Source organism: Pieris rapae, chromosome 7, assembly GCF_905147795.1.
Source record: "Pieris rapae chromosome 7, ilPieRapa1.1, whole genome shotgun sequence".
In the NCBI taxonomy this organism is placed as follows: domain Eukaryota; kingdom Metazoa; phylum Arthropoda; class Insecta; order Lepidoptera; family Pieridae; genus Pieris; species Pieris rapae.
The window spans coordinates 2353750-2379082 of NC_059515.1; the positions used below are offsets into that span (position 1 = coordinate 2353750).

General features: G+C 31.3%; 1 protein-coding gene across 7 annotated transcripts in view; it reads right to left on the bottom strand.

Annotated features, from left to right (window-relative positions):
• LOC110996376 (RNA binding protein fox-1 homolog 3) overlaps nt 1-25333 on the bottom strand; it is a 90205-nt gene that overhangs the window by 57833 nt on the left and 7039 nt on the right. For 5 of the 7 annotated variants that reach the window (XM_045629042.1, XM_045629043.1, XM_045629037.1 and 2 more), the window contains exon 1: nt 1344-1658. The exons of 1 other annotated variant lie outside the window; for it this stretch is intronic. In XM_045629042.1, the coding sequence (XP_045484998.1) occupies nt 1344-1355 (12 nt within the window). In that variant the 5' untranslated portion in view covers nt 1356-1658. Of the gene's footprint in view, nt 1-1343; nt 1659-25333 lie in introns of those variants that run through there. One more of the 7 variants, XM_045629038.1, reaches the window with a different exon arrangement.

Consider the following 25333-nt stretch of genomic DNA (forward strand, 5'->3'; position numbering starts at 1 on the left):
TTTTCTGACGTTTTAGGTCTTAAGTCTACAAAGGCAGGCTGGGTTCAAAGATATGGTTCAAAGTATCTGTTTGTAAACTTGTAACGTACAGACAACCATAATACAGATAATATATATATCTATATTATGCCAATGACGGGTTCATTGAATTGAATTTATCTATGTAGAAAATAAGTATTAAATAATAGTTTTAGTTGAGATATACCACTAAACCATTTGAGTATAAAGTACTCTCAATCGTAAAAAACTAAAAACCGTTTCCATATTTTGTATAATTTTGGTTTAAGTCACTGAAAAAAGTGTGTAAATATTAAGTTAAACAATCATTTTACGTAATAATATATAAACAGTCCTACATAAATAAATAATTTATAAATTACGGAAGCTAAACTCAAAAAGAGTTAACGTAAAATGAACGAAAGAATATTTTACTAGCACTATTAAGGATATTTCAACTGAATTTCATGACAGGATTTGTATGACTCAAACCAATAACAACAAATACATCCTAAAAATATAGAATCCCGCCCAATTTATTACTTTGAATACAAGTTAAGCAGAAATTTATAACAATGCTACTACGCACAACAAAAACGCTTTATATTATGTAACTTTCTCTTTCTTACATACGCGAATTACCTATTTCTTGAAAGGGACAACAACAATGGGTTCATTCACAAATCAGAATAATTCAATGTCACAACAATAGATCGTACATATAAAAAAGCTCTTATTTGTCTATGTTTTTTCTGACATGATCGATTTAAATGAATTTCCTTGCAGCAAAGAAATAAATTCTTCATTCGTTCCCTAATCCCTACTCCTCAACTTTAATATACCTACGTAGTAAATGCATTATATGTTGAGTTTCTATAAATAAGTGTTATTAGGTTTTGCATTTTTTTTTATTGAAATGACTGTGCAGGGTATGTTTCTAATTCTTCTATTATACCAGCTTTGTATGGTTGCGGTAAGTATAAAAAAATACAAAATCTCGCAATTTACAAAATAATATCAACCAATTCTGCTAACCTCTCTGGCTTCTGCAGACAACTTCACGCATTTAAAGACAATAGACATCCCGTAGGTACCTACTCTAGATTTAACATCTAGTATTACATTTGAATTATAAATAACAAACCGATATAGGTAAAAATAATTTGATACTCATTTTATCACTGGTATGTTAATTCCTAGAGGCATTCATAGCTTAGCGTCACTTTAACTACATTATGTATTATAAACGCCAAACGAGAACTTATAATACTTCCTTCTTAGGAAGTTTTCTAAATTTAAAAATAATACAACACTGGAGTTTGAGGTAATAAAACAACTTCACTTACAGGATAGTACATCCCCTGCGGCGGCAAAAAAAAGGCCCCTGAACCCCACAGCTTGCCGTTTGTATAACTTTATCTTGCACAAAAATACACTCCACGTACGCCTTGGTATGGGCGTTTGCTTCACAACACTGAACTTACTTATTCGAAAAAATCATGAGTATTCTTTTGACATTAAGATTAATAATAGAAATGTAATACGGACTTAAAATTTAAGGTTATGTACTGGGTAGATATAGCGTTGAGAGACACGATATAGCACTGAAAGCGGTTAACGTCGATGTGCAACAACGGTGAACGGACTACGAAACGGAGGGCGGAGGGGCACGCGTGGCGAACAGCGACTCAACAAACATGTATGAATCGCCGCTTGTGTGAGCGAGATGAAAAACTTACGTCAAAGATCGACTATGCGACCGAAAGAACTACATACAGCTGTCCTTGTTCGACTTATTCAACAGAGTCAACATTCTTCAATATCATCGTTAAATTTCGGTCGACCAGCTGCAGCTTCAATTTCAAGCTGTACCTGCTCAATGTTTAAATTCACTGATTTATTGTTCAGTGTACACAAAATCTATTAATCGTTGCTTACTTTATAATAATTATACTCGGTTGTGATATTTTTTAAGTATTTTAGTGCTGCCGAATATATTATTTCAATATCTACTAGCAAGGTTTTTGTTATTATTTACTGATTCATTACTCCTTGTATTAAGATAATGTGTAATTACTCTCAGTTGTTTGTGCCGGCTAATTAGTTTTAATCGTACCAACAACATAAAAAGAAATAATAATAATTGCCTATTTAGCAATGAATGAAAGAGAAGTTATAATATTATTGGAAACTCCGTACGTCCTTGTCTTGGTGCCGAGGAGTTTCACGTTCGGATCAATGAATCGTTCCCGGGCTCTGTGGACCCAGCATCACAATGGAACAAATAATATGTTCACTAAAATTGATACAATAATGTATAAAAAGGAATTCAAGAAATTCTCTCGTGTCTTTCTCTTGTCACAGATACGTGCGTAAGCAATATTGTAACTAAACAAATAGGAGGCAATTAATTGAGTTTTAATAAACACATCATAAATATACATTTAGGAAAATCTTATAAAATCTAAAATTAAATTGTACAAATTTGAAAAAAAATAGATCCAAGAATTATTGAAAGATTCGGAGGAGTTAATAATAATTCTACTAGAAATTATTTTTTCATTTATCAGCTTTTATCATATTTTTAGAGCGTAATTAAATTACGTATTTAATTATTGTGACCCTATATTTTGTATGTTTATTACTACGTTTTAACAAGGTTATTTTAAACTGAATGATTACTACATATGTATTATGTATATGTACATTTACAAACTTAATACAACATTTCTGAAACTGCTGTCGCTAGTGCCATCTATTCTGAAATATGCTTGCAGTTTGTGAGGTGCTAGAACCAACCCACGTATAAGAAATAATTTGTCAAAAGTTCACTAGATGGCTCTTAGTTATATTATACATGAAATATAAATTACATATACTATTGTTTAAACATTTATCGAACGAGAGAAATAGACGTAAAATATTTAAGTTTTAGTAAAAATCGTAAATTATTTTTTTTATGTCTCACTTGTAGTAAGTAGTTAAAATTCTAAAATCCATTATAAATATTACCCTTTGAACCTTAACCGATCATTAATATTTTATATGTTATAAATTAGTTTTATAGAACAGTAAGCGAGTTTAGCGCGATAAGAACTTAATTCGATTTATGTTTATCAAAAATTCGTTATCATTAAAAATTATTAGGACTAAAACTAAAACCATTTTCTAAACAGTTTTAAGAGAGTTTCAACACCTAAATAATGAAAAACTGCAAATATCACACTGTTAATAGTGCTGCTATTATAAAAATAATAAAATATCGCAAGCAAGTTCAGGAAACAAAACACATTCTTCAACAATGGGCTTCTATGATTACTTCTGTATTTACAAAATTCTAAACGATTGGCAAGATAACTTTGAAAAATAAAATTTCAAGAAAAGATAAGCATTGAAAGATATAATACCTATTATTTTTTTGTGTTTCTAAGGGTCTGTTTCACAATGTCTGGATAAGTTTCAAATAAGCTATTTATTACTTATTGGAAGGATAAACAGAATTTTTTGACTGTCAGATAGCGCTATTCGTCATAAAACGCGAAGTATCTTATTTGGAACTTTTATATTTCAAATAATTTATGTGTTGCATAGCTATTTGGTACTTTATCCATACATTGTGAAACAGGCCCTTAGGCTTTCAAAAATAAATCTTAATGATAAATCTTTTTTAGTTTAATTGTGCAAATAAAATATGTGTTTACAGTACTCCTTGTACTGTAAAATAGAATTGAATTCGAAATTTGAATTTCCACATTAAATTTATAAAACTTTTCGTTACGTGGCGACAATTAATAAAAAAATACGATTCTTAGTAGTCAAAACCATAAAATTAAATTTAACTGAGGGTGTTTAATTTATTAACTAAATACATGTATAATTTTAATTAACCTTGTCCGCCCTTATTTGGTTAGCCATTGTAAAGCGTACGAACCATTGATAGAATTAATATTCAGCTTTATATTCATTCAAAAGATATTATACTATTATTTGTAATTACCTATTCGGTAGATATATTTAATTGTTAATTTTATTTTAAGGTTGTTGAAAATTAATATATCTTACCCATATAGACGCATTGATCCCGTCCCAGTCTTGATACGACTCCAAAATCAAAATTTGTCGATTGTTCATTATTTATATTAAAATAAAAACTGTTACTAACAGATTAACAAAATGCGTGTCGCGGTAATTATTTTAGGTAATAAATTAAATCCAATTGTTAAAGTTCATCCATTCGTGAATGAAAATGGAGTAGAAAATGTTGGAAAATATTTAAACATTCATTTTCAAATTTGGAATACGAATTTGATCACTTGCGATGTAATTTTCCATTCATTAAAGAAATTATTATTTGAATTTTATAAAAATTAATACAATAAAGAATAATTATACAAATATTAACTACTAATTGTTGTAATTTAAAATTTGTTAATGTGTATAACATTATTATTCTAATATACTTTGGTATTCTTAATAGTCAATTACATTACTTTTAATAACTTGGCGAAAAAGACATATACACTTCATATACTACATATAATTACTAGGACAAATAATACCACAGATTAAAGTTAATCAATTTAGTTACTTTTTATTTTTATTTACGCGACCCTCAATGTCTATATTATATCCTCCCTCAATGTCTATAAACGGTTTTATGAAACTGTTACGACATTTCTCTATTTACTACAAATTATTATATTTATATTTCTAAGCATTACAAACTTTTCTATTTAATTCTTAAAATACACAGCTAAATTATTTTTATTTTCTCAAGAAGTTGAAGGTCCAGATAATCACATTTAAATCTTCTCTCTACCTCTTTATTATTAATCCAATGTTAATGACTGCTAGTAATTTATGAAACCCATTTAATTCAGTATTAAAATACTAAGACAATGTCTAAGAGACAAATAATAACTCGGAAGACAAAGAAGATATTAAAACCTCTTTTTACCTAAGTAACTAGGTTATTGTACGCCTTATTCAAGCTTATGGTACGGAAGAGGCATTACGTTTATAAGGATTTACTTAATTATTCAACTTCTTATCTGTGGTTATTATCATAATATGTTTACCAAACTGCGCTTTCTAGAGCGAAAAACGATTTCAAATCGCAAGTAAATATATAAGGGAGTTAAACTCAAATGTGTTGCAAAAATATTTAATTTAAGAAAAAACATTTCGAGTTTACTATTTCAGTTGTATTAATAATCTAATTTAAGAAATATAATTATTTCTTTACATATATTTTAAGTGTTACATTTTTCTATTAAATCCTGATTTAATCGCATTGAGCCATAAACATAAATGAAGCACCACACGCAAGTTCCTTGTATTATATTAAATATTTATATTTGATTTTCTCGTGGAATCGAATCGTTTTAAATACAACTAACGAATCAAGTATTTAACACACGTAATCCAGGTGCATATATTATATTTTATACAAGTAATTGTTTTTTTAATATACAAAAAAAAAATACACGGTACTAACGGAATTGATATTGAAAACTCCAATCAAGACCTATTAAAATCACATTCCCTTTCCAAAAATCTTACACAAGCTCAATAAAACAGTTAATTGTGTCCTTAGTTCATATATTGCAGGTAATAACTAGTGACCCAAATAAACAGTGTTATCACAACTTGCCGTGTATGGAAAGCTGGCATTAGAAAATGCACATAATCGTAGTTAAACTGTGCCTCGTGTTGGGGTTAAGTGCGATACATCAATCTTGCAACTCGCAACGGCATTCATAAACTTTACACAGCTCTCAACCGCGTTTCATTTTCTTTTAGCGTTGAACATATGGGAACTATTAAAGGGAACGGTTTTCAAAGGAGCTGCTAAATGGAAAACCTTGTGTCGATCAAAATCATACTAATGACTAATGATAGAAATAAAAACTAATGAAATTATTCGTTTTATTGGCATATACATATAATGTAAGGAGATTTATTTTGGGTATCAGACGGTTGTTTTTTGTACTTTAACTTAATTCAGTAACTAAAATAACGACTGAAAAAACAAAAAAAAAACTCCTAAAAATTTAACCCGTTTTAGGATTTTTAGGATCTCTAAATATATAAGAATGTATATAATTAATACACAAAACAAGTGCATGCGTACAAAGTAAACATTACAGAAGTGAAACTTCTTTGTAAATAATTTTTACTAAGGCAAAAGCCCCAATAGATGATTTGTATATCTATATTCACACTGTTTACACACTGTAAACGTGCTAATGATAATAATATAAATAAATAAAAAAATCTGCGTTACTGCACATAATGTCATCCAAAAATTCTATTCATTGCCATCTAAAAATACTAAACGAAGACATCAAAAGAAGTTTCACTTCAAAAACGTTAATGATGCCTCACCAAGAGAGTGATAAAGTACATAACTAGTGTTAGTTTTACATTTTTCTTTTATTTTTACTTAACTGGTCCTCATAACAGTTTTAAAAAATAACAATCGGGCAGAAGGTTTGATGTTAATAGATACCGCCGCATTGCAAATGCGATGCTGATATTTTAAGAATCGGTACGCTCTTTTCTTGAAGGACCCTAAGTGGAATTGGTTCGGAAATACTTCAGTGGGCTGATGTGATTTGTATCTGTGAGTGTTGGGCTGCGAGTCTCACTAGCTACACGAAACGCGAGTACAATGAACCTATTGTATCACTTCACGGTTTTGTGTGTGGCAGTGATACTATCCCAGTCGTGCCAGCCCATTTTCCAGAAGCCCGAAGGTAGCATTCCCACTATAAAGAGCGTTGACTTGCAATGATAAAATAACCTCTATCACATAATATTTCACACTGGGTGAAGGGGTCGTCTCGTCTCGACGCATTTTTTGTCCACTTAACAGAATGGGTAGAATGTGCCATCTGCTGCAGGACCCGAACGATTTTGATAGTTTTGGTACCGCCTATGTGACAGGGTTTTCTGTTATCACTCTCTTAGCAGGCCACACATGGGTTTGTTGTTTATGTAAGTTGTTTATTTGTTTATATGGCCATATTGGTGCGGCTATAAATAAATAAAAATACAAGAAAAAATTAATTGCATCATCCTACGAAAAGTTTCAGCGACTCGATAATTGTTCAATGTACCAAGAATAAATTTCACAAAGCAGTAGAAATAATTACTAGATCAAGAGCATTCTCAAACGATGTCCCAGCAATTTATGGCGTTATATTTTGTTTTAATGCAAAAACAGAAAACTTTAAGTACATAGTTACGGGATCAGACGATAGGCTGCCGTTGACCAGAGGTCAGGCTGCAATTAACCTCTTTAATCTTTATGCAGTCTACTTATGTAGTAAACAGACTATAGAAATATATATTATCTTTGTACGAAGTTGGAGTTAAGTAGACATTTTTGGAATAGATTACATTTGTTAATAGACGTAGCTCTATACATAGATTATATTATTGAATCCCTTCCATGTAGTAATCTGTTGTTGTTGAATGGAAATGAAGACGGTTTATTAGAATTTAAAAAATAAGGTTTATTACTTTTCATATTTTTCTTGTTGTGGTTGTGGTGGTGTATCTAGCTGACCCGAGAAATGCCTTACCTCAACAAGATTTACATTACATACTAATGTAATATAATTACTGATAAAATGAAGGTTTACATTACATACTAATATAATATAATTAGTGAAGGGGTTGAAGAAGGGTGAATTTAAAAGGTTTTAGGGATTTTGTAATGTCAAATCAATATAAAACATGTTTTAATTTTTAATTCACACTTCTGCCTATTCATAAAAATCGGTCGACCTGTTTCGGAGGAATTTGGTTACAAATAAAGACTTTTATATATGAATAAAATATTTTTGTAACGTGGAGTAGTTTAATAATATATTGTTTTGTCAATCTGTTTGTTTCATTAGACGGAGGTTTAACATTGCATTATGATAGGCCTAACTTAAAAGCAACAAAGGTATATAGATATAGTATCATGTTTACCCAATCTTGATAGCTCAAACCAGCTGCTGCCGAACAGCTGTTTTATATTACCAACAATTGGCCACATTAGGTTTACAACAATTCCTTGGGAAACAAATCGATCTGGGACATGATCTGGAATATATGTACCCATATTAAAATAAGATATTCTATTTTCAAAATTATAATTTTCAATGTTTTCTGTAAGCAAAATATTATAGACATTTCCCCGGTCCAAGACCACAACAATACATACTTAAATTACGTCAAATGACGTCACCGTCAGCCATTTTATGGAGGGAAAACATTTCTGATAGATTTTCATTGATATCTTTGGTGGACAATATTTGCACAACATAAGTATGATATTAAATCATAATCATTCGATTGGATTAATAGACATTGCTTCTTTATAAAGAATTTTTTGTATTGAAATTTGAAGTTGGCAGGAATATGTCAACGCTGGAATAATGCCAGAATCGCGAATTGTACAGAAAATATTTGCAACAATCCAGTAAAACTTTGTAAATGTTTACGACTTAAACTAAACGTCGCTTGTAACATATTAAAGTTTTTGAAGAATTTTGAGTATTTTTTTGTTGTGACTGTAATACATTTGTGAATTTCAACAAATATTTTATTAGCACCTATATCAATTAAGCGTAGATGTTTTCGTTTCGTTCAAGTTTCGTTCTGTTGAAATTTATAGAATATTCTACCAGTTACATAGATCTTGCTGTTTTAGTAAATTAGATTTAAATTACTTATAAGTCATTTAAATTAAAAATTAATTACTTATAAGGCTTTACGATGTAGTGTTAACTAGTATATTTGTCCAGAGATCTTTATTATATTAAAAAAAATGCATCAAAAGCGAACTTTTTGAAAAGCGTTAAACATTTCGCTATATCATATTGTTTTGCTGGTAGAAATAAAATAGTTTCAATCCTAAACAGGATTTACCTTCAACTTCTACAAATCGGAATCGAGTTAATTTTGGGGAAGTTGCGAAACCCTAGAGGCCGTAATATGAGTTTTTGTCTGGCTCTGACGTTTGCTTCTGATAGATAAGGGTGTAAACAACGTTATTATATTCCATAATTTACTATATATATATATATATATATATCAAAACAAAAAATAAAAAAAAAACACCTAACCAATAAAATCGTGGGCCAAACGGCAAACCGCGCCAAGGGCAACCTCAAATGCCGGAGGACGATTGTGAAAGAGATGCCAATGTATGGGAGAGGTTCCAACTAATTAATAAAATATAAAAGACCCCATATGCATTACAAATAGTCTAACTGACTAAAAGTTATGAAACGTACGTTTCATACTATCAAATAATGCTTATAAATATTTTTTTATAAGCATTATTTTATTACATTTCTAACTATAATAGATAAATATGTAACACAAATATACTATAAAGAATAATAATCGAATCGCAACCTGTCTGCGGCTTGGGGTACCGGTCTGCGCTCCTCATACTTGTCCCTGTGGCAGTGATGTCGACAAACTAGGACATCACGGACTATCATGTCAAAAAAGTGCTGGCCGCTTCTCGAGACATGCCGCACTCAACGATATCATACATCGGTCCCTTGCCACCGTCAACGTGCCTAATCTACTTGAGCCGACTGGAATTGCTAGAGACGATGGCAAGAGACCGGACGGTATGAGTTTGATTCCATGGAAGATGGGTCGGGTTTTGGTATGGGATGCCACCTGTTCAGACACACTGGCCCCTTCCAATCTTCATGGAACTAACAAGAGAGCTGGTGCGGCTTGTGATGCGGCTGAAAAAGCTAAAGTCTGCAAATACAGGGGTCTAGGCTCTGAATATGATTTTGTCCCATTCGGTGTCGAGACCCTTGGTCCGTGGGGTCCTAGCGCATTAAAGCTTTTTAGAGAATTATCAAAAAGGTTAGTCGACATCACAGGAGAACGAAGAGCTGGCAGCTACCTCGCACAAAGAATTAGTCTAGCAATTCAAAGGGGGAACGCTGCTAGTATCTTCGGAACCTTGCCTAAAGGGACTCCTTTTAATAATATTTTTTAATAATTTAATTTTAAGGCTAGTTATTAGATATATTTTTAGTTTGTAATTGTATATTTATATAATTAAATAAAATTTTGAAATTGGACATACAAAAAAACAGTCTAATGTCAGTATAAAGTCTGTCATTATTCCTAAACTGATTGTTTCCTTATGTGACTGAGAATTATATACCTTTTTTCGTTATGAATTTCAAGTCAAGCATATATTATGTACTCAATAGGTCCTATTGCTAAACACTATGTATCAACTGCAACGGAACTATTCTTTATGAAACAATTAATATTATATTTGGTTGGTAACTTGGTTTAATAACATTCCTTTAATCTGAAAAATTTGATTATAACTATAAAGAAGATGTTTTAATAATATTCAAAGTAATAAACACTTTAAAACAAAATCGTATTTTGGAAAACTGTCACAAAAAACAACGATATTTCCTATGATTACAAACTATACCTATCCTAAATCTCTGACTAGTAGAGCGTGTTCTAATTTTAAATATAGTGGATATAAACTACAAATCTTCGTAAACGTTTTAAAGAATTTTAAACACGGAAAATAATTATTTTCAAAAGCTTTGAAACACCGAAATTGTTTCTAGGTTTCTGCAACCTATTAAGCTCGACTTGAGGCTTCTTCATCTTCAGTACGCGTCAGGCCAAGTGACAGCTAGCGTTAGGTCAAAGGTCATGGTCAAATTTGCTGACTGCTAGTTCACCTTCACATGTCATGTGTTGAGTGTTCCATTGTGGACTAACGAAACGTACTAAACGTTTACAATTCTTATGAGTACTTCATCAAAAAGTTAATTGGTGTAAGGCCTTCCGTTGTCTTGATGTAAATCTGTGAAAGCTCTTAATAGCCCTTAAAAGCCTCTAATAGCATCCTGTCAGGTACATCTTTTAAAAAACAATTTGTCAACTTGTCTTTTTAATAATAACATCTATTTCAAAGAAAAGATAACATTCATTTAATCACGAAAAATATGTAAATATATTTAAGTATGTTATTCTGATGACTCCAGGTTGTATTGGACGTCAAATATTTCTTTAAAATAATATCATCACTGTACTGTAAAAATTTAAAATTAAGATCTTTCGTCCATATAACAAGCTACAATGATCTTAGGAATAAAGATCGTATCTAATAGCCACTTCACTGATCGATTGTTAAGCTTATGAGCTCATCTAAAACACAATGAAATAAAACCATTACTTCTCTTTACGCAACGCAACAGACTCTCAGAAAATTACGCTATGTTTTTTTTCCTTTACACATGGAAGTATCATAAAAGAAATTGCTGTCAGTATCGGATGATGAAGATGTAAGAATTGATTCTCATTCCATCGTCCTTGGGGACGGTTTTCTCATCCGACTTGATTGACGTTTACATAAAATATGATGCTCCGCGAAGTGAGAACTACAGCCTGCAGGCTGGGACTTTTCAAATCGTCATCCAGCTATAGGTAGGTTATAAATAGGAAAATTGTGACACACGTGAATAGAAAAAAGATAAAGAAGCAAACCTAATACTATTACATATATATTTTGTAAGAAAAGTAAATTATACTAATTATTTTTCCTATTTTTTTAATATCTATTACCAAATTATTTTGCAAGAACCCTTCCACAGATGAAGGCCTCCTTCAAGGATCTCCAGGTATCTCAGTTTTGGGTGAGTTCCATCCAGCCCAGCCAGCCTTTTTGCAATGAAGTCCGCCCATCTCCTGAGCGGTCTTCCTCTGTTCCGTTTCCCAATAGGACATGTAAATTAAATACCATTTAATTCCAGTAGTGACGGGTTTTAGCAAGATTATAGATTTGTATTTCTTTATTTATTATCTATTTGTATTTTATAGGGACTGCCGGTTTCCAGTCGGTTTCAACGTACAAGCAAAAGTTGAAACGCAAATTTTGGAGGTAAAGCGAACAAGCTTAGAAGAGTCACAAATCATCACAGTCACAACACTATACAAAAATACATTGCTCCTTTGATGTCCCTGGGGTTATAGTTACTTACGGTTCGTCTCAGTGGAAAATCTTTCAGACCGAATATATTATATGCATGTAAAACTGTGTTAAAGAAAACTGACTATATTTTGCTACCTACAGTTTTAATAAGGTTAGGTATACACAAGTATCATGTATGTCTAAAATTTCAAATTTAGAATCGAGATTCATCAATATTTATAGGTAGCCATTTTACATGTCTGTGACAAAGACAAAATTATGCAGAACGTGCTTAATCTTCTCCTCATCAGCACTCTAGGGATCTATCAAGTTTGGATATAATGATTGTTACATACCGCAAATATATAATGAAAAACAATGCTGTAAATTACCACCGGGAATGATACGGTTGTATTCACAAAAAATCCTGAAACAATCAGTCTGTATTTTTTTTACAAGAAATCAAATCCATTGTGTCCGCCCGTTCTCAGTATAAAACTTTAGATTGAGGCCCAACTAAGAATTAATTTTACTTCTTTTCTGACGTTCATACGTGTACTTGTTATCTATGAATAACGATGAAGTTATTTTCACTTTGACTTTGATTTGACGCAAAACGCTATGTAAAACGACTCTACGATAAAAAAATATAATATAGCCTTATAATAACTAATATCCTTGAATATCATGTACATTTAAAAACTTTATAGGTGAATTGAAAGATTGAAATAACTAATAATCGTTCATTAGTTCCTGATAACCTGTGACTAATAAGATATATTTTATTAATACGTGTTTATTTATAACGCATTCGAGTTAAATTATAATAATCTCTCGTTTTATACGTAAAATGTATAATTTAAAACTACTTGAGGTATTGTGAAATTTCTGATAAATAGCAAAATCAATTTTTAACACCATTTTTTTAAGTTTAATTCCTTTAAATGTTTTTTCCTTCGGAATAGAAACACGATTTGATCTGATTTTAGTTGGCAATAAAGTTAATCCTTTGAAGATTAAAGGCGAGGTGCACGTTGATAGATCGTAATACCGGTAAATATCTATGATTAGATTGTAGCATCCAACGTTAGAATCTTATTACAGTTTAAAATTTATCGTGAACGTTTTGAATATTTTTAAAACCATCAAATGAACACTATTTTGATTACCTCTTTATACTATATGCCTATTAAGTATTTACTTAAACTTACTTTTTACTTTTCATGTATGAAGTTTTGTAAACTTTTGTGAGAAATAAATATTATTATTACTTTAAAATGCAATGTAGTTTGGACATACGGGAGTCACAATAAACGATAACTATTATAATTATTAATTTATTTTTCTCCCATATAACATTTACAACAATAAATAAGATTACAACTAAAGGTAAGGTTTAACTCTAGACTCTACGTCACTCTTAGAGTTAAACTTAGTTTATGAGTGACATTCATTTTGCGGTTAGGTACAACATAAGGTGTGAGCATAGAAAACTTGATAAAAAAATACTTAGGATTTTGGATTTTTTTATTATTACATTTTCTGTTCTGTAATAGTTTTAAGGAAGCGCATTATCCCATTTTCATAATTTAATTGAACACACAAACACGTTTTTAATTTAATGGTAAATATAATGTCGTATGTCAATTTTAGTTCATTGCCGCGTAGAGAAAGCGTAAGAAAAAAGCTGTTTTTCTCGTATATGTATAAAATTATATTTTATGCATGGCAGCCTTTGAGCGCGTAAGCATATACGTTCGTGTAACAAGCAGAAACAATAATTTTAAAGTGCCTACGAGTACATTAGATATTTTTTTTAATTATCTCTGCACAAAGACACAATTTCAGCGTCATGCAATAATCAAATCATTCATAAATTAAGACTAATTTTTATACTAATCTAATTTCCTAATAAGAATATTTAACATAAGAACTCTGACACTAGTTACTTTTATGTCTATTAAAGGAAGAAGACAGAGAAGAAAAGACACTCTGTTCTTGTTTACTATTTTTTCCACTTACCACTTAAGACTAACGTGCATTAATTCAAAAGTAATTCACCAATTAAAATAGTTTATAAATATTCTAACGAGGCTACTTTAGAGTAAGTCTATATTAATACATATTTCAATTTATGTGAAATGTTTGTGTATTTGTTATAACATCATGTTAAGTAGGAAGTGTTTTATCTTGATTTGCTTAGAACTTACATTTGTAAATTTGCTTTTATCAAATAGAAATGAAATGCTGGTTTCCATCAAAAAGCCGAGGGTAACAAATGCTAGCGGAAGCCGCGGCGGGGTGAATCGTTAAGATCCAAGATAAGCAAATAACCCTATGAAGTCACTATTATTTTGTGCTTTAAGAACTGAATGAATAATACTTGATTACAATAATTATATTTCAGAACGTAATGTAAAAATTATAGGCGTTGGTGAGAAGTAATTACTAGTCACTACCGCAGGTCACCAATTTTCGAAGTGAAACTTCTTTAGACGCATGAGAGTAATTTTTTCTATATTTCATTTTTTCATCTATGTAACGCACGAAGATGTTCAGCGTTTTATCGAAGAAAAGTGAGAGAGCGCTTGAGACCGTTGGAGACAGAGAGTGAGAAAGGGGGAACGTAGCATGAAGCAAATAGCCTTGGAACGAAAGTAAGGAGCAAGCAAGTGAGATAGATAGAGAGAGAGTAAGAAAAATACACGCCATTGGTTGGTGTATTCATTAATAGATGGCAATTCTATTGCATAACGATCTGTTCAGTAAACGCAGCTATTTGATTTATTTATATTATCAATAGCACGTATACAGTGTAAATATAGATATACAAATACACGCAGTGATCTTATTCTGGTATATGATCATCTATTGGGGCTTTTACCTTATGATTAATTTATTTACAAAAACTTTTTCCTTAGAATATATTATGTAGTTTGTACCTACGAACTTTTTTAATTTGTGCCTCCACAATTTTAATTAAACATGAAAATAACTTGACATCATGCGATTCATTAACATAAGAGAACACTAACTGAAAACATGTCAATTAGTGAGTGAGAGAAAAGTACTATTTCTATGAAGGTAATCTCCAGTTCAAAACTGAACCTTTAATTTACTGAGCAATGGTTAACCTAAATCTGAATTGGATGTTATATACTTAGAAGACCTTCTGAAAGCTCATATTATTAAAACTGAAATTTTTGTCATATAAGATTTATCGATAATAATTAAGTGTATCATCATCATAATAAATGACTTTGATACCTATACGAAATTATTATTATTATTATTTGTAGAACAGGGGGCAAACCGCCCATGGACACTCGATGCTAGAGGGCTCGCATTTTATTGTAAATCCCTTAGATATATAGATAATTCAAACTTAAAACACTGGCACAAACACTACGAAAATACTCCATTCATTAAAAAATAGACATTATATTCACCCTTTATTCATGAAAACAAAAACACCATTCTACCGTTTTAAGAAAGTACCTACTCTAAAAGTACTTTATCCTCCTGTCTTTTCATCACAGCGTAAATGCAGTTTGACCGAAAGAGACAAAAGACTTAAATGGCTACTTGAGGTAGTATCTCGAAATCAAACTGGACCAGAAAACCTTTTAAAACAATTGGTCCAGTTTTCAGTAACAGTCATAACAATTTTGTATAAAAAGTGCCTTCGTACAAAGTACACGCGTCAGAAGTGAAACTTCTTTATAAATTAATTATGAGTAAAGTAAAAGCCCCAAAGATGATTGTATCAGAATATGATCACTCCATGTATTTGTATATCTCTATCTGTTTACAGACTGTAAACGTGCTAATGATAATATAAATAAATAAATAATCTGCGTTTTCTGCACTAGACCTTTGCGACAGAATTGTTATATAAGTTCTAAAATGTAACTGCTAAACGAATACATCTACCAATAGTGTGTATTGTTTCTCGATCTCCCCTCTCACTCTCTCTAAAACGGTCTCAATCACTCTCTCCCTTTTCTTCGACAAAAACGTTGCACATCTTCGTGACGTTACATTTGTAAAAAAATTACCCTCGCGCCTAAAGAAGTTTCATATTTAAAAATACTACGCTCGCACGCTTAAAATCCCATTAAACGTTTGACTTCCCAACACGAATCGAAAGGCGGCGTTTAAGCTTCATCGTATATATTAAATCTATGTAATCTGCTCCAATTTGCTGCTATCACAATTACACATTACTGTGTATAATTACGAAGATATAAACGTACCTTTTGTTTGTAAAACTTTTTTAGCTAATTAAAATGCAATTCAGTATCTTGCATTGTAATCTTGCATTAACTACGATTGCTCGATTCGAAATATCAAGTTGTGGATTTATTTATTTATTAGTTGACCACATCATATATAATGCTTTATCTACAATATATGTTACAAGCTGCCAATTCTAAAATACATGTCAAAAATTGCTGTCGTTAATTTCTCTAAGAATCCCTCTACCGTATGCGACAAGATACAATTATTGTTCCATGTGCCTCGTACAAACACGTATCATCTGCATAATTCGAAAATATTTCGGGTTGTGTCTATGAGCTATGACTCATAATAATTATGAAGGTTATGATATTTTCCACTACACCAAAGAGGATGTGAAAAAATATTAGAGAGGCTTGAAGACTAAAGTCTACTTAATAATTCTTAAATAAGTATTTCCTTTGAAATATTACGTATTAATTGTCTTTATTCTATAGTCTTTTAATGTTTTCTTTTTCATATATATACGTTTTAGCTGTGTAACCTATTGTAGCTTAGTATATTGTCTAATATGTATGTTACTTAATTTAAGATTTTACTAGTAATTTTATAATAATTAACAATGTTGATAATAATGCTTTTTTTATATTGTTCTGTTGTTGTGTAAATAATATAATAAATTAAAACGCGTCATAATTTTAAGCGTAGTTTCGTTGGCCAAAATTAGCATTATGTGTTATGTTCAGCCTTCTGTAGATACTGACATGGTGCCGATTTGAGTCTACGAAATGCCGGTATTCGATGTTTACCTTCAACGAACGAGCCTATATAAAGGAAATCTATTGGATCATAACCTCAGGGTTAAACTGGAACAGTTATCTGCTGTATTTCTGTTTCATTTGATTAAATAATTCATTTAGCGAACATAATCCAATCGTGCCTTTTTCAATCTTTTATGTTCATTCAATTATGTTTAAGCCTCGGATGTTAACGTTTATTTGATCAAATTGGTATTTGCAACGAATGATAATTAAATAGATGATTGGAAGTTAAAATGTATAACTTGTAAAAACAAATACGATTGCATAATATAATTATTAAGAAAACCGCGTATATAACAAATTCGTAGACATACGAAGCACTACGATTTACGTTAAATAATGTTTTATGTAAAAAAAACGTATACCTATAATTAAACATTTTCCTTGAAATGTTGTTATGTTCGGAGATTGAAACGTAAGTGTATAGAAAAGTAATTAAAGATAAATTTTTTGGTTTATGAACATTTCCATTAGCAAAAATGGCGGCAGTTTTAACAAAAACTGAGAAAAAGCACCGGCTAAGTTCTGAAGCGTTTTCAAATAACTTTTGCGTAGCGTGCGAAAGTAATTTAACAAAGCCTAAATATCTGTTCAACTTAGAAAATAAATACCAATAACTATATCCCAAACGGCTATTTACGAAATAAGATTGTTTTCTATATATGAATTTGCGCTATTATGGTCTTGGTCTGAAGTATCTGTATCTGTCTAGGTAGGTAGTTCATACGCAATGGTTTCCTTTCCATACCAACCATTTACTGCACAGATTAAGGCACACCCGGGATTCGAACCCACGAAATTAAATAAAAGATACTAAACCTTACATTGATATTTGTCACAATTTATGATACCAAAATGATTAAAATTTTTTTTTCAAAATCGCCTTTCAATTTAATTACATTGTTAAAACTTTAAAATAAATGCATTTAGAAATTAAATCATTCAACAAATACCTTTGTATATTAACTCCATTTTATACAATTTCTTATCCCAAGCGAATTATCAATTAAATAAAATCACATGTAAAACAATAGGCATTCGTTTCATTGAAACTAGCTTTTAAAATTGCTAGAATTGAGACCTAAGATCGCTCATTAAATGCTGAGTATCGTGATGCTCCTGAATTTGAACATGCCCAGTTAGTTGAATGGTGTCAAGTGCCCAGGGCACCAGGTCGTTCCATCCAGTTGGGTGACCCACCCAACCAATACGCTTGGTTTATTTCCCCATTTTCTTGATTGTTATAAGTTACTAGCGGATCCGACAGACGTTGTCCTGTCTACACGTCTTTTATTTCAAAATTTCAATTTTTAATAAGCCATTTTGATGAAAATTATTATTCAAATGTTATGACAATATCTAACGATCCAGCACATGGTCACACACGATATAACACAATGATAACAAAACTTTTTTTAAATTTCGGGACAGACTAAAATTAAAATTCGAATATTATTTAAAATTTGACACTGCGATGGTAGCGCCGTCTGTCGGATCCAATGTAAAACATTCCAAAATCAATCAATCAACAACTAATAAATTGAAAATTAATTAAAAAAACATTGTCCAGCGGACAAAATTGTGAATCTAAACCATTCCCAGATCCCCTTGAACACACACAAAAAATTTCGTCTAAATCGGTCCAGTCGTTTAGGAGGAGTTCAGTCACATACACACGCACACAAGAAATATATATATTAAGATAACCATAATATTGCGACACTCTTTGGAGACATTTGGTGAAAGCCTCTACCAGTTCCTTTATAATAAATTAATCGTTAATCTTAGATTTAAAAACCCCGGTTAAGTTTCTTAATTGATTTCCTCATATCAGAGTCATGACTATTAATAGAAGCCAAGACAAGCTTACCTGGTAATAAGTCGTTAATAAGACGTTTTCATTGCTAATGGGCTCGCGAGAGCGTCGTCGGCCGTTTAAGAATACGAAGTTGATTTGAGACAATTGGGAGGAATCTACTTGACATAGAGTTAACATCATACACCGGTCTTCCAGCAATTAATGTTGCTGGATATGGCTGGAATCAGCCATTTTGAAGCCAACTTGCTTGGCAAAGCTTGTCATCGCACAGTCGTGAAACGCAACAATAGTGTTTATCCTACCAATAATTTGCGTAATTTGATAGATTGTGTCACCGTGAGAAAAATATGCGTATATGAAATAAGTTGTTCAGATCTTCTTGAACTCATAACACTTAATGTTCCTGCCAGGTCTCTACGCTCACATAGAACTTTTAATTTTCCGACTCCCAGAACCAACATTGGGTTCCGCAAGCCGCTTCACAGGATGTGTTCTTCTTTAGATTCTATCAAAGACATCGACGCTTTTTCGCACTCCTCTACTGCTTTATTTAAAAAATAAAACAACTGTTTATGTCCTAACTTTTCGTTGTCGTGTCGTTGTCATGTTTTGTTTTGTTTGTATCATATAGTTATATTAGTTAAACCTTCTGTGGATACATCAAATGTGTTTATTTTATGTTTTATTTTAACTTTATTTTTATTGTAAAGATGTATCTGTAAATAAATAAATAAATAGATTATTGTGAAACAGACCCTAAGATTATTATACTGTATATTTGAGTATTTGAATTATATATTACTATTGTTTAACATTATTTTTTGTTAGGAGTGCGTTCAAAACCCCGGCCAAGGCTTGTTAATTAAAAATAAGGCAGACGCCCGTTAAATCATCCAACCCGTTTAGTAATTTCACCCTATTTCCATGTAAATCTAAATTATTTTCTTTGAATGGACATAATTTATCGTCTAAATAGAAAGGATCCAATCTATTGAACACAAAGCCTACCTCATCAAGGATTCGGTTTCAGTGGATACGGCGGTTACAGTCTCATTTCCGTATGAAGTAAACACCAGTAATTTCCTGATTTCTAGTTAGTATTGTCTTCGTGTTGCTCACTTTTGGTAGGAGGCAAGACCTTGCAGCGAATAGTAAATTTAGTCCAAAACCTTTATATATTTATACAAGAGCAAAAGTTCATATATAATAATTTTATTTATTTATTTATTCACACTTCGTAGCTAGTAAGAAAGACAACACAATACATAGAAATTACAAGGGATGCAACGGGCGGCCTTATCGCTAACAAGCGATCTCTTCCAGGCAACCCTAGCAAGAAAAGAAAACAGTAAATAAAAATGATGAGTGCAAGAAGTGCATAACCAGAAGTTATATATAAAAAAATATTTATATTAATCTATAGAACCTTAATCTAGAGAAAATAAAAAAACAATATTAATAACTAAAACTAAAAAGCTAATCTTAAAGTTTCAAGAATAGCAAATAGCGATGTAATACAAAAGAAGAGGAGATACAAGAATTATACAGGTCACGATTGATCAGGATATGATAAGGCTAGGAAATGTTTATATAGAAGAGTTTTAAAAGACGATAGGGAGGAAGCCAATCGTATAGACTATAGAATAATGAGAAAGAACATTTTTTTTTCATATTTCAATTAACTGGTTTAGGCACTTTGTACGTGGTTTTCCTATGTATACGTCCTATCTTGCCAAACGTGATTCTACATAACTCAAAAAGTAATGAACCGTTTTTGATCGAACGTCTGTTTCCTAAGTAAATAAATTTACTCGTGTATACATACCTTTACGATATTAAACACACGTGATTTGTAGCCTTACACTTAAATATTTTCCAACTCCAATATCATAACATAGTTACAGAACAATGTACTTATACAGGTAACGTTCGTTAACTAAATCCGTATTTTCTTATAAAAATCGCAAACAATTCTGTTATTCTTCAACGCATATTTATAGGGCAGAGTTGGCAAATTATTGAATTTGTTAAATTTAATTTCAAATTAACAGGTTTGATTTGTGTAACGAACATAAATTGCACGTATTTTTTATTGTAAACATTTTAGTGATTCCCAATTTAAGTAGACACTGTGTATTGGACGATTAAAGAAATAAAGCCTGTTATTAATAGCGTGTTGTTAATTATCAGTACAATATACTTTGTAGTCTATTGAAGCCTAACATAGCCTTTTCAGAAAGGATTAATAAACGTAATGACTTGCACAAAAGCATACGGTTTGTATAGAGGCCTATATATTTTAGTCTGTGGTTTCGAAAGAATAGAACTATATTAAAAAAGGTAAGGAATTGTATTGGTATTTTAGTTTCTTTTTGTAACCGACACCGTTTATTTACACATTTATATTACAAAATGTAAAAATGTTAGTTATCAAAAATAATTTTTGGTTATGGGATAGTTAAGATATCAATTAAAAAAATACAACTACACGCTATACTCGTTGAGCGAGTTTGCTTATCTTGCCGAAGCCGCATGCAAATTATTTGAAGAAATCTATTAGGTATAATGTGCAATTATTTAATCAATTACCATCTCAAATTCGAAAAGGCAGTAAAGATGCATGTAAGAGTGAACACAGTTGACTGAAATTACGGCGGTATTAAATATAATATTATGATAAATTAAGACGGCTTATGGCGACGTGTATCTCGCTCGTATATATATACATATTAATATTAAGTTTCTCATGTAAATAAAATATTTTTTTTTGTAATAAGAAATAAAGTTCTTTAAACATTAAATATTACAATTCTCTGTATCTTACTTATACTTATTTATTTATACTTACCAGTATTACAGAAATACATCGAAATTAAAATAATTGATTAAAAATGAGGATCTTCGCTTTCGAGAGATCTTTTCCAGCGTCCACTTATAATAAATAGTATTAAATATAATTACTTAGACATAAAGAATAGAACAAAACAAGCAGTTAAAATATGTAGACATTGAAAGACACATGATTCACGATAATTTCAGTAAGATCAGTTAGAACGAAAGTTAAGGATTCGATGTGGGCACTAGAGAAGGAGTTTAGCGTCGCTAGTTTATCAAACTTTTGTATCGAGTCAAATCTTAATATATAAATCTCCTGTCACGATGTTTGTCCGCGATGGACTCCTAAACTACTTATACGATTTTAAATTGACATTCACACCGTGAACAGTCTGGTCCAACTTACGAGATAGGATAGCTTAGATCTTTAATTATAGTCGCAATTTTTCATTTTATTGCAAATTATTTGTTTATTATTTGATACAATTCTAACAGATAGCACTTTGTTAAAAGTACCAACGTTTCATATAATCTCTCTACCTTTCACATAAGTTCTCCTACCGTTTCCCTTGAATAGATTACTACTATGTATTATAACAAAAACCTTAGCAACAGCAACGCTTGGCCGAGTCTGATAGTACATATATAATATAAATCACGGTACAGACTACGGAATCCACCTCTGTTACCATTTGTAAAATATATACTCAGCTTAGAAACAAAATAATCGATTCGACAGTCATTTTTTATTTCTCATGAAAAGGGTACGTTTCTTTCTTACATATGGAACAAGTGACGTGCTATCAGCAACCAGGGTAGATAAATATATGAGTTGCGCACTGCTATTAGCAAGAATTGCTTTTAACACAAAGTTCGTTAATTCTGTTCTAGACATGATGGTAAGACGAGACCATTACGTGTTCCATATTTCCGAGGGCACTATTGCACGAAGCCGTCAGGTTTAAAGGCTTCGAAGTGTCCTTGAACTCGGAAATGTTTTAAAGTTTGACATCAACATAAGGGTTGCCCGTAGGGAACTATGCTCCCGATATAGCTTTGTTTTGGACATATTTATGTAGGATTAAGCCTTGGAGGATTCCACATTTAACTCTACTATATTTATAAAATGAGCAGTGTCTTCAGCGTGCGACTCCCATCCCTGAGGTCGTAGATTCCATCCCCGGCTGTGCACCAATAGACTTTAACACTTACTTGTACGGTGAAGGAAAATATCGTGAGAAACCGATATGTCTTAGACCCAAAGAGTCGATGGCGTGGTCTCATGGCTTATCACCCACTTACATACAAATACATAAAAATTACATAAAAACATGATCATGAAACAGATTCACAAACCTGAGGAGTCTGTCAAGAGTGTGTAGCGCCACTGATTTATATTAATTATATTTTAATATTTTTTTTTAAATATACTTATAAAACATATCAATTATTTAGAAGGTTTTAAAGCATTTGAAAGTGATTTAGTTCTAAGTTTAAAGTATATTTAAAGTATTATCTTTTATTAACAAGCTTTTATACACTTAAAGAGAACACTTTTTTACCGGATTGAAGCTTTGTATTATATATTACGCGAAACATCGGATAAATTTAAAATTATGTTAAATAATTGTAATTTGTACAATACATAGCTAAAACCGGTAAAAAAGTGTTTTATTTAAATATTTAAAGTCCAAGATTATGCTTAATAGACCTATAACGTTGGAACTGTCTAGATGTTGTCTAGACCTTGATTTGTTTAGTATATCTAGTAACGTACTTGAACAATTGCTCAGTACAGTCGATTGTCAGTTTAAATTTCAATAATACATTTAAATCATAATACCTATTGAAATGAGATTAAAGCTTCTGACAGTGATAAACCACGACGAGCTTACATGTTCTACGAGGTGTAAAGATTCCCGTAGCACACGGCTACCACTTAGGCTGTTGACCGGAACTGAGCAAGCTTTCATAAAATTACGGAATGTACTTTGAAATACCATATTTAAATGAAATACGTTTTAAACCGATATGTATTTTAACTCTAAAACAATAAGAAAGCTTAACAGATTTTTTTTCGCTAATTAGATTTTAATTGATGGGTTAAGTTTACATAGCAAAATTATAAAAACTGAAAATAATGTGTTATTTATAGGTAGAAATCGATTCACAAAACTTACCCTCTGTAGGCATTTTCATTTGACATTCTTGATACCGACTGATTCCTAGATGTTTCGATATATTTTTTAATCTTACAAAGGGGGGTTGGTAAGGGGGTAGGTAAAGTTTATTGGAATATCATGCAGGTACTGTCGCGAGCAAAAGATAGTAAATAAAACAAAACAAATTTTCACCAATAAAACGCTGGCAACATAATACGCAAATTCTAACTTTTATTTTATTTATTTTTTGATAAAAAGCTTGCCAACGCTTGGCACACTGTTATATCGCTAAAAAATCACAAAATACAATTTTTAATATGACAAGCATTTATAGGCAAACATGACATACACGAAGAGATCTAACATTAAAAAAAACTTAAGAAACTAAACAAAAATCGATTTCAATGTGCTTAATCGAACGAAGACTTATATGTAACGTATTAAGAAATAAATAAATTACACTAAACAAATTTTGTTAAGAAATAATTAATAACGTAATAATTCCTTTATGCTTTGATAAGTAAGGCTCTATATATTAAATTGTGTCTATAACTTCTCTCACCACTCTTCTATAACCAAACACATTTCTTGATTGTAGACAATACTATGTAATTCCCTTAATTGAGAATGCCATCTAAAAAATTAAAGTCCTTGCCAGTGTGAATAATCTAAATATTTAAATGTGCATGTTAAATTCTCGTTGCGAGAATTAGGTTAAATATTTCCAAAGGACGTTAGGACGGAGTCACTATAATCTATACGTTTTTATTGTACTAAATTCTTTGCAGTGCAATTTGCTAATAACCAGCTATTTCAGCGGTATTTGTAAAAGATAGGGTGAACCCGATTTTCATAAATTATTAATAAACGTTTTACTAGACAACAACAAAAGCATAGTAGAAAATGTACCGTAAAAATAGTGCCATTTCGTATATAGACACTACAAGCTAAATATGTACAATACAAAAAAGGGTTATTTTTTTATATTTATTTTATAGAACAGGGGGCAAACGGGCAGGAGGCTCACCTGCTGTTTAGTGATACCGCCGCCCATGGACACTCTCAATGCCAGAGGGCTCGCGAGTGCGTCGCGTTGTGGTTAATAAAAAACCTAAGTATTATAGGTTATTAGCGGACCCGACAGACTTTGTCGATCATGATATTTCAAGCGATTAGGATATTAAACAAATCATGAAAGTACCGACTGCAACGCCATCTGCCGAGCTGATTTGTGAATCTAAAACATTAAGGGCTTGATCCTAATGCATACCAGAAAAAATCATTGAAATCGTTCCAGCCGTTTAAGAGGAGTTCAGTGCCATACACACATATAGTAGTTATATATGTATATGTAAGCTACCCCATCTTGTAAGTTAGATCAATCTGCATACGGTGCACAAATTCGATTGAAATTGGTTATGTAGTTTTGGAGTCCCTAACGAACAAACAACACGTTATTTATATCAGATATTAATATTCTAGT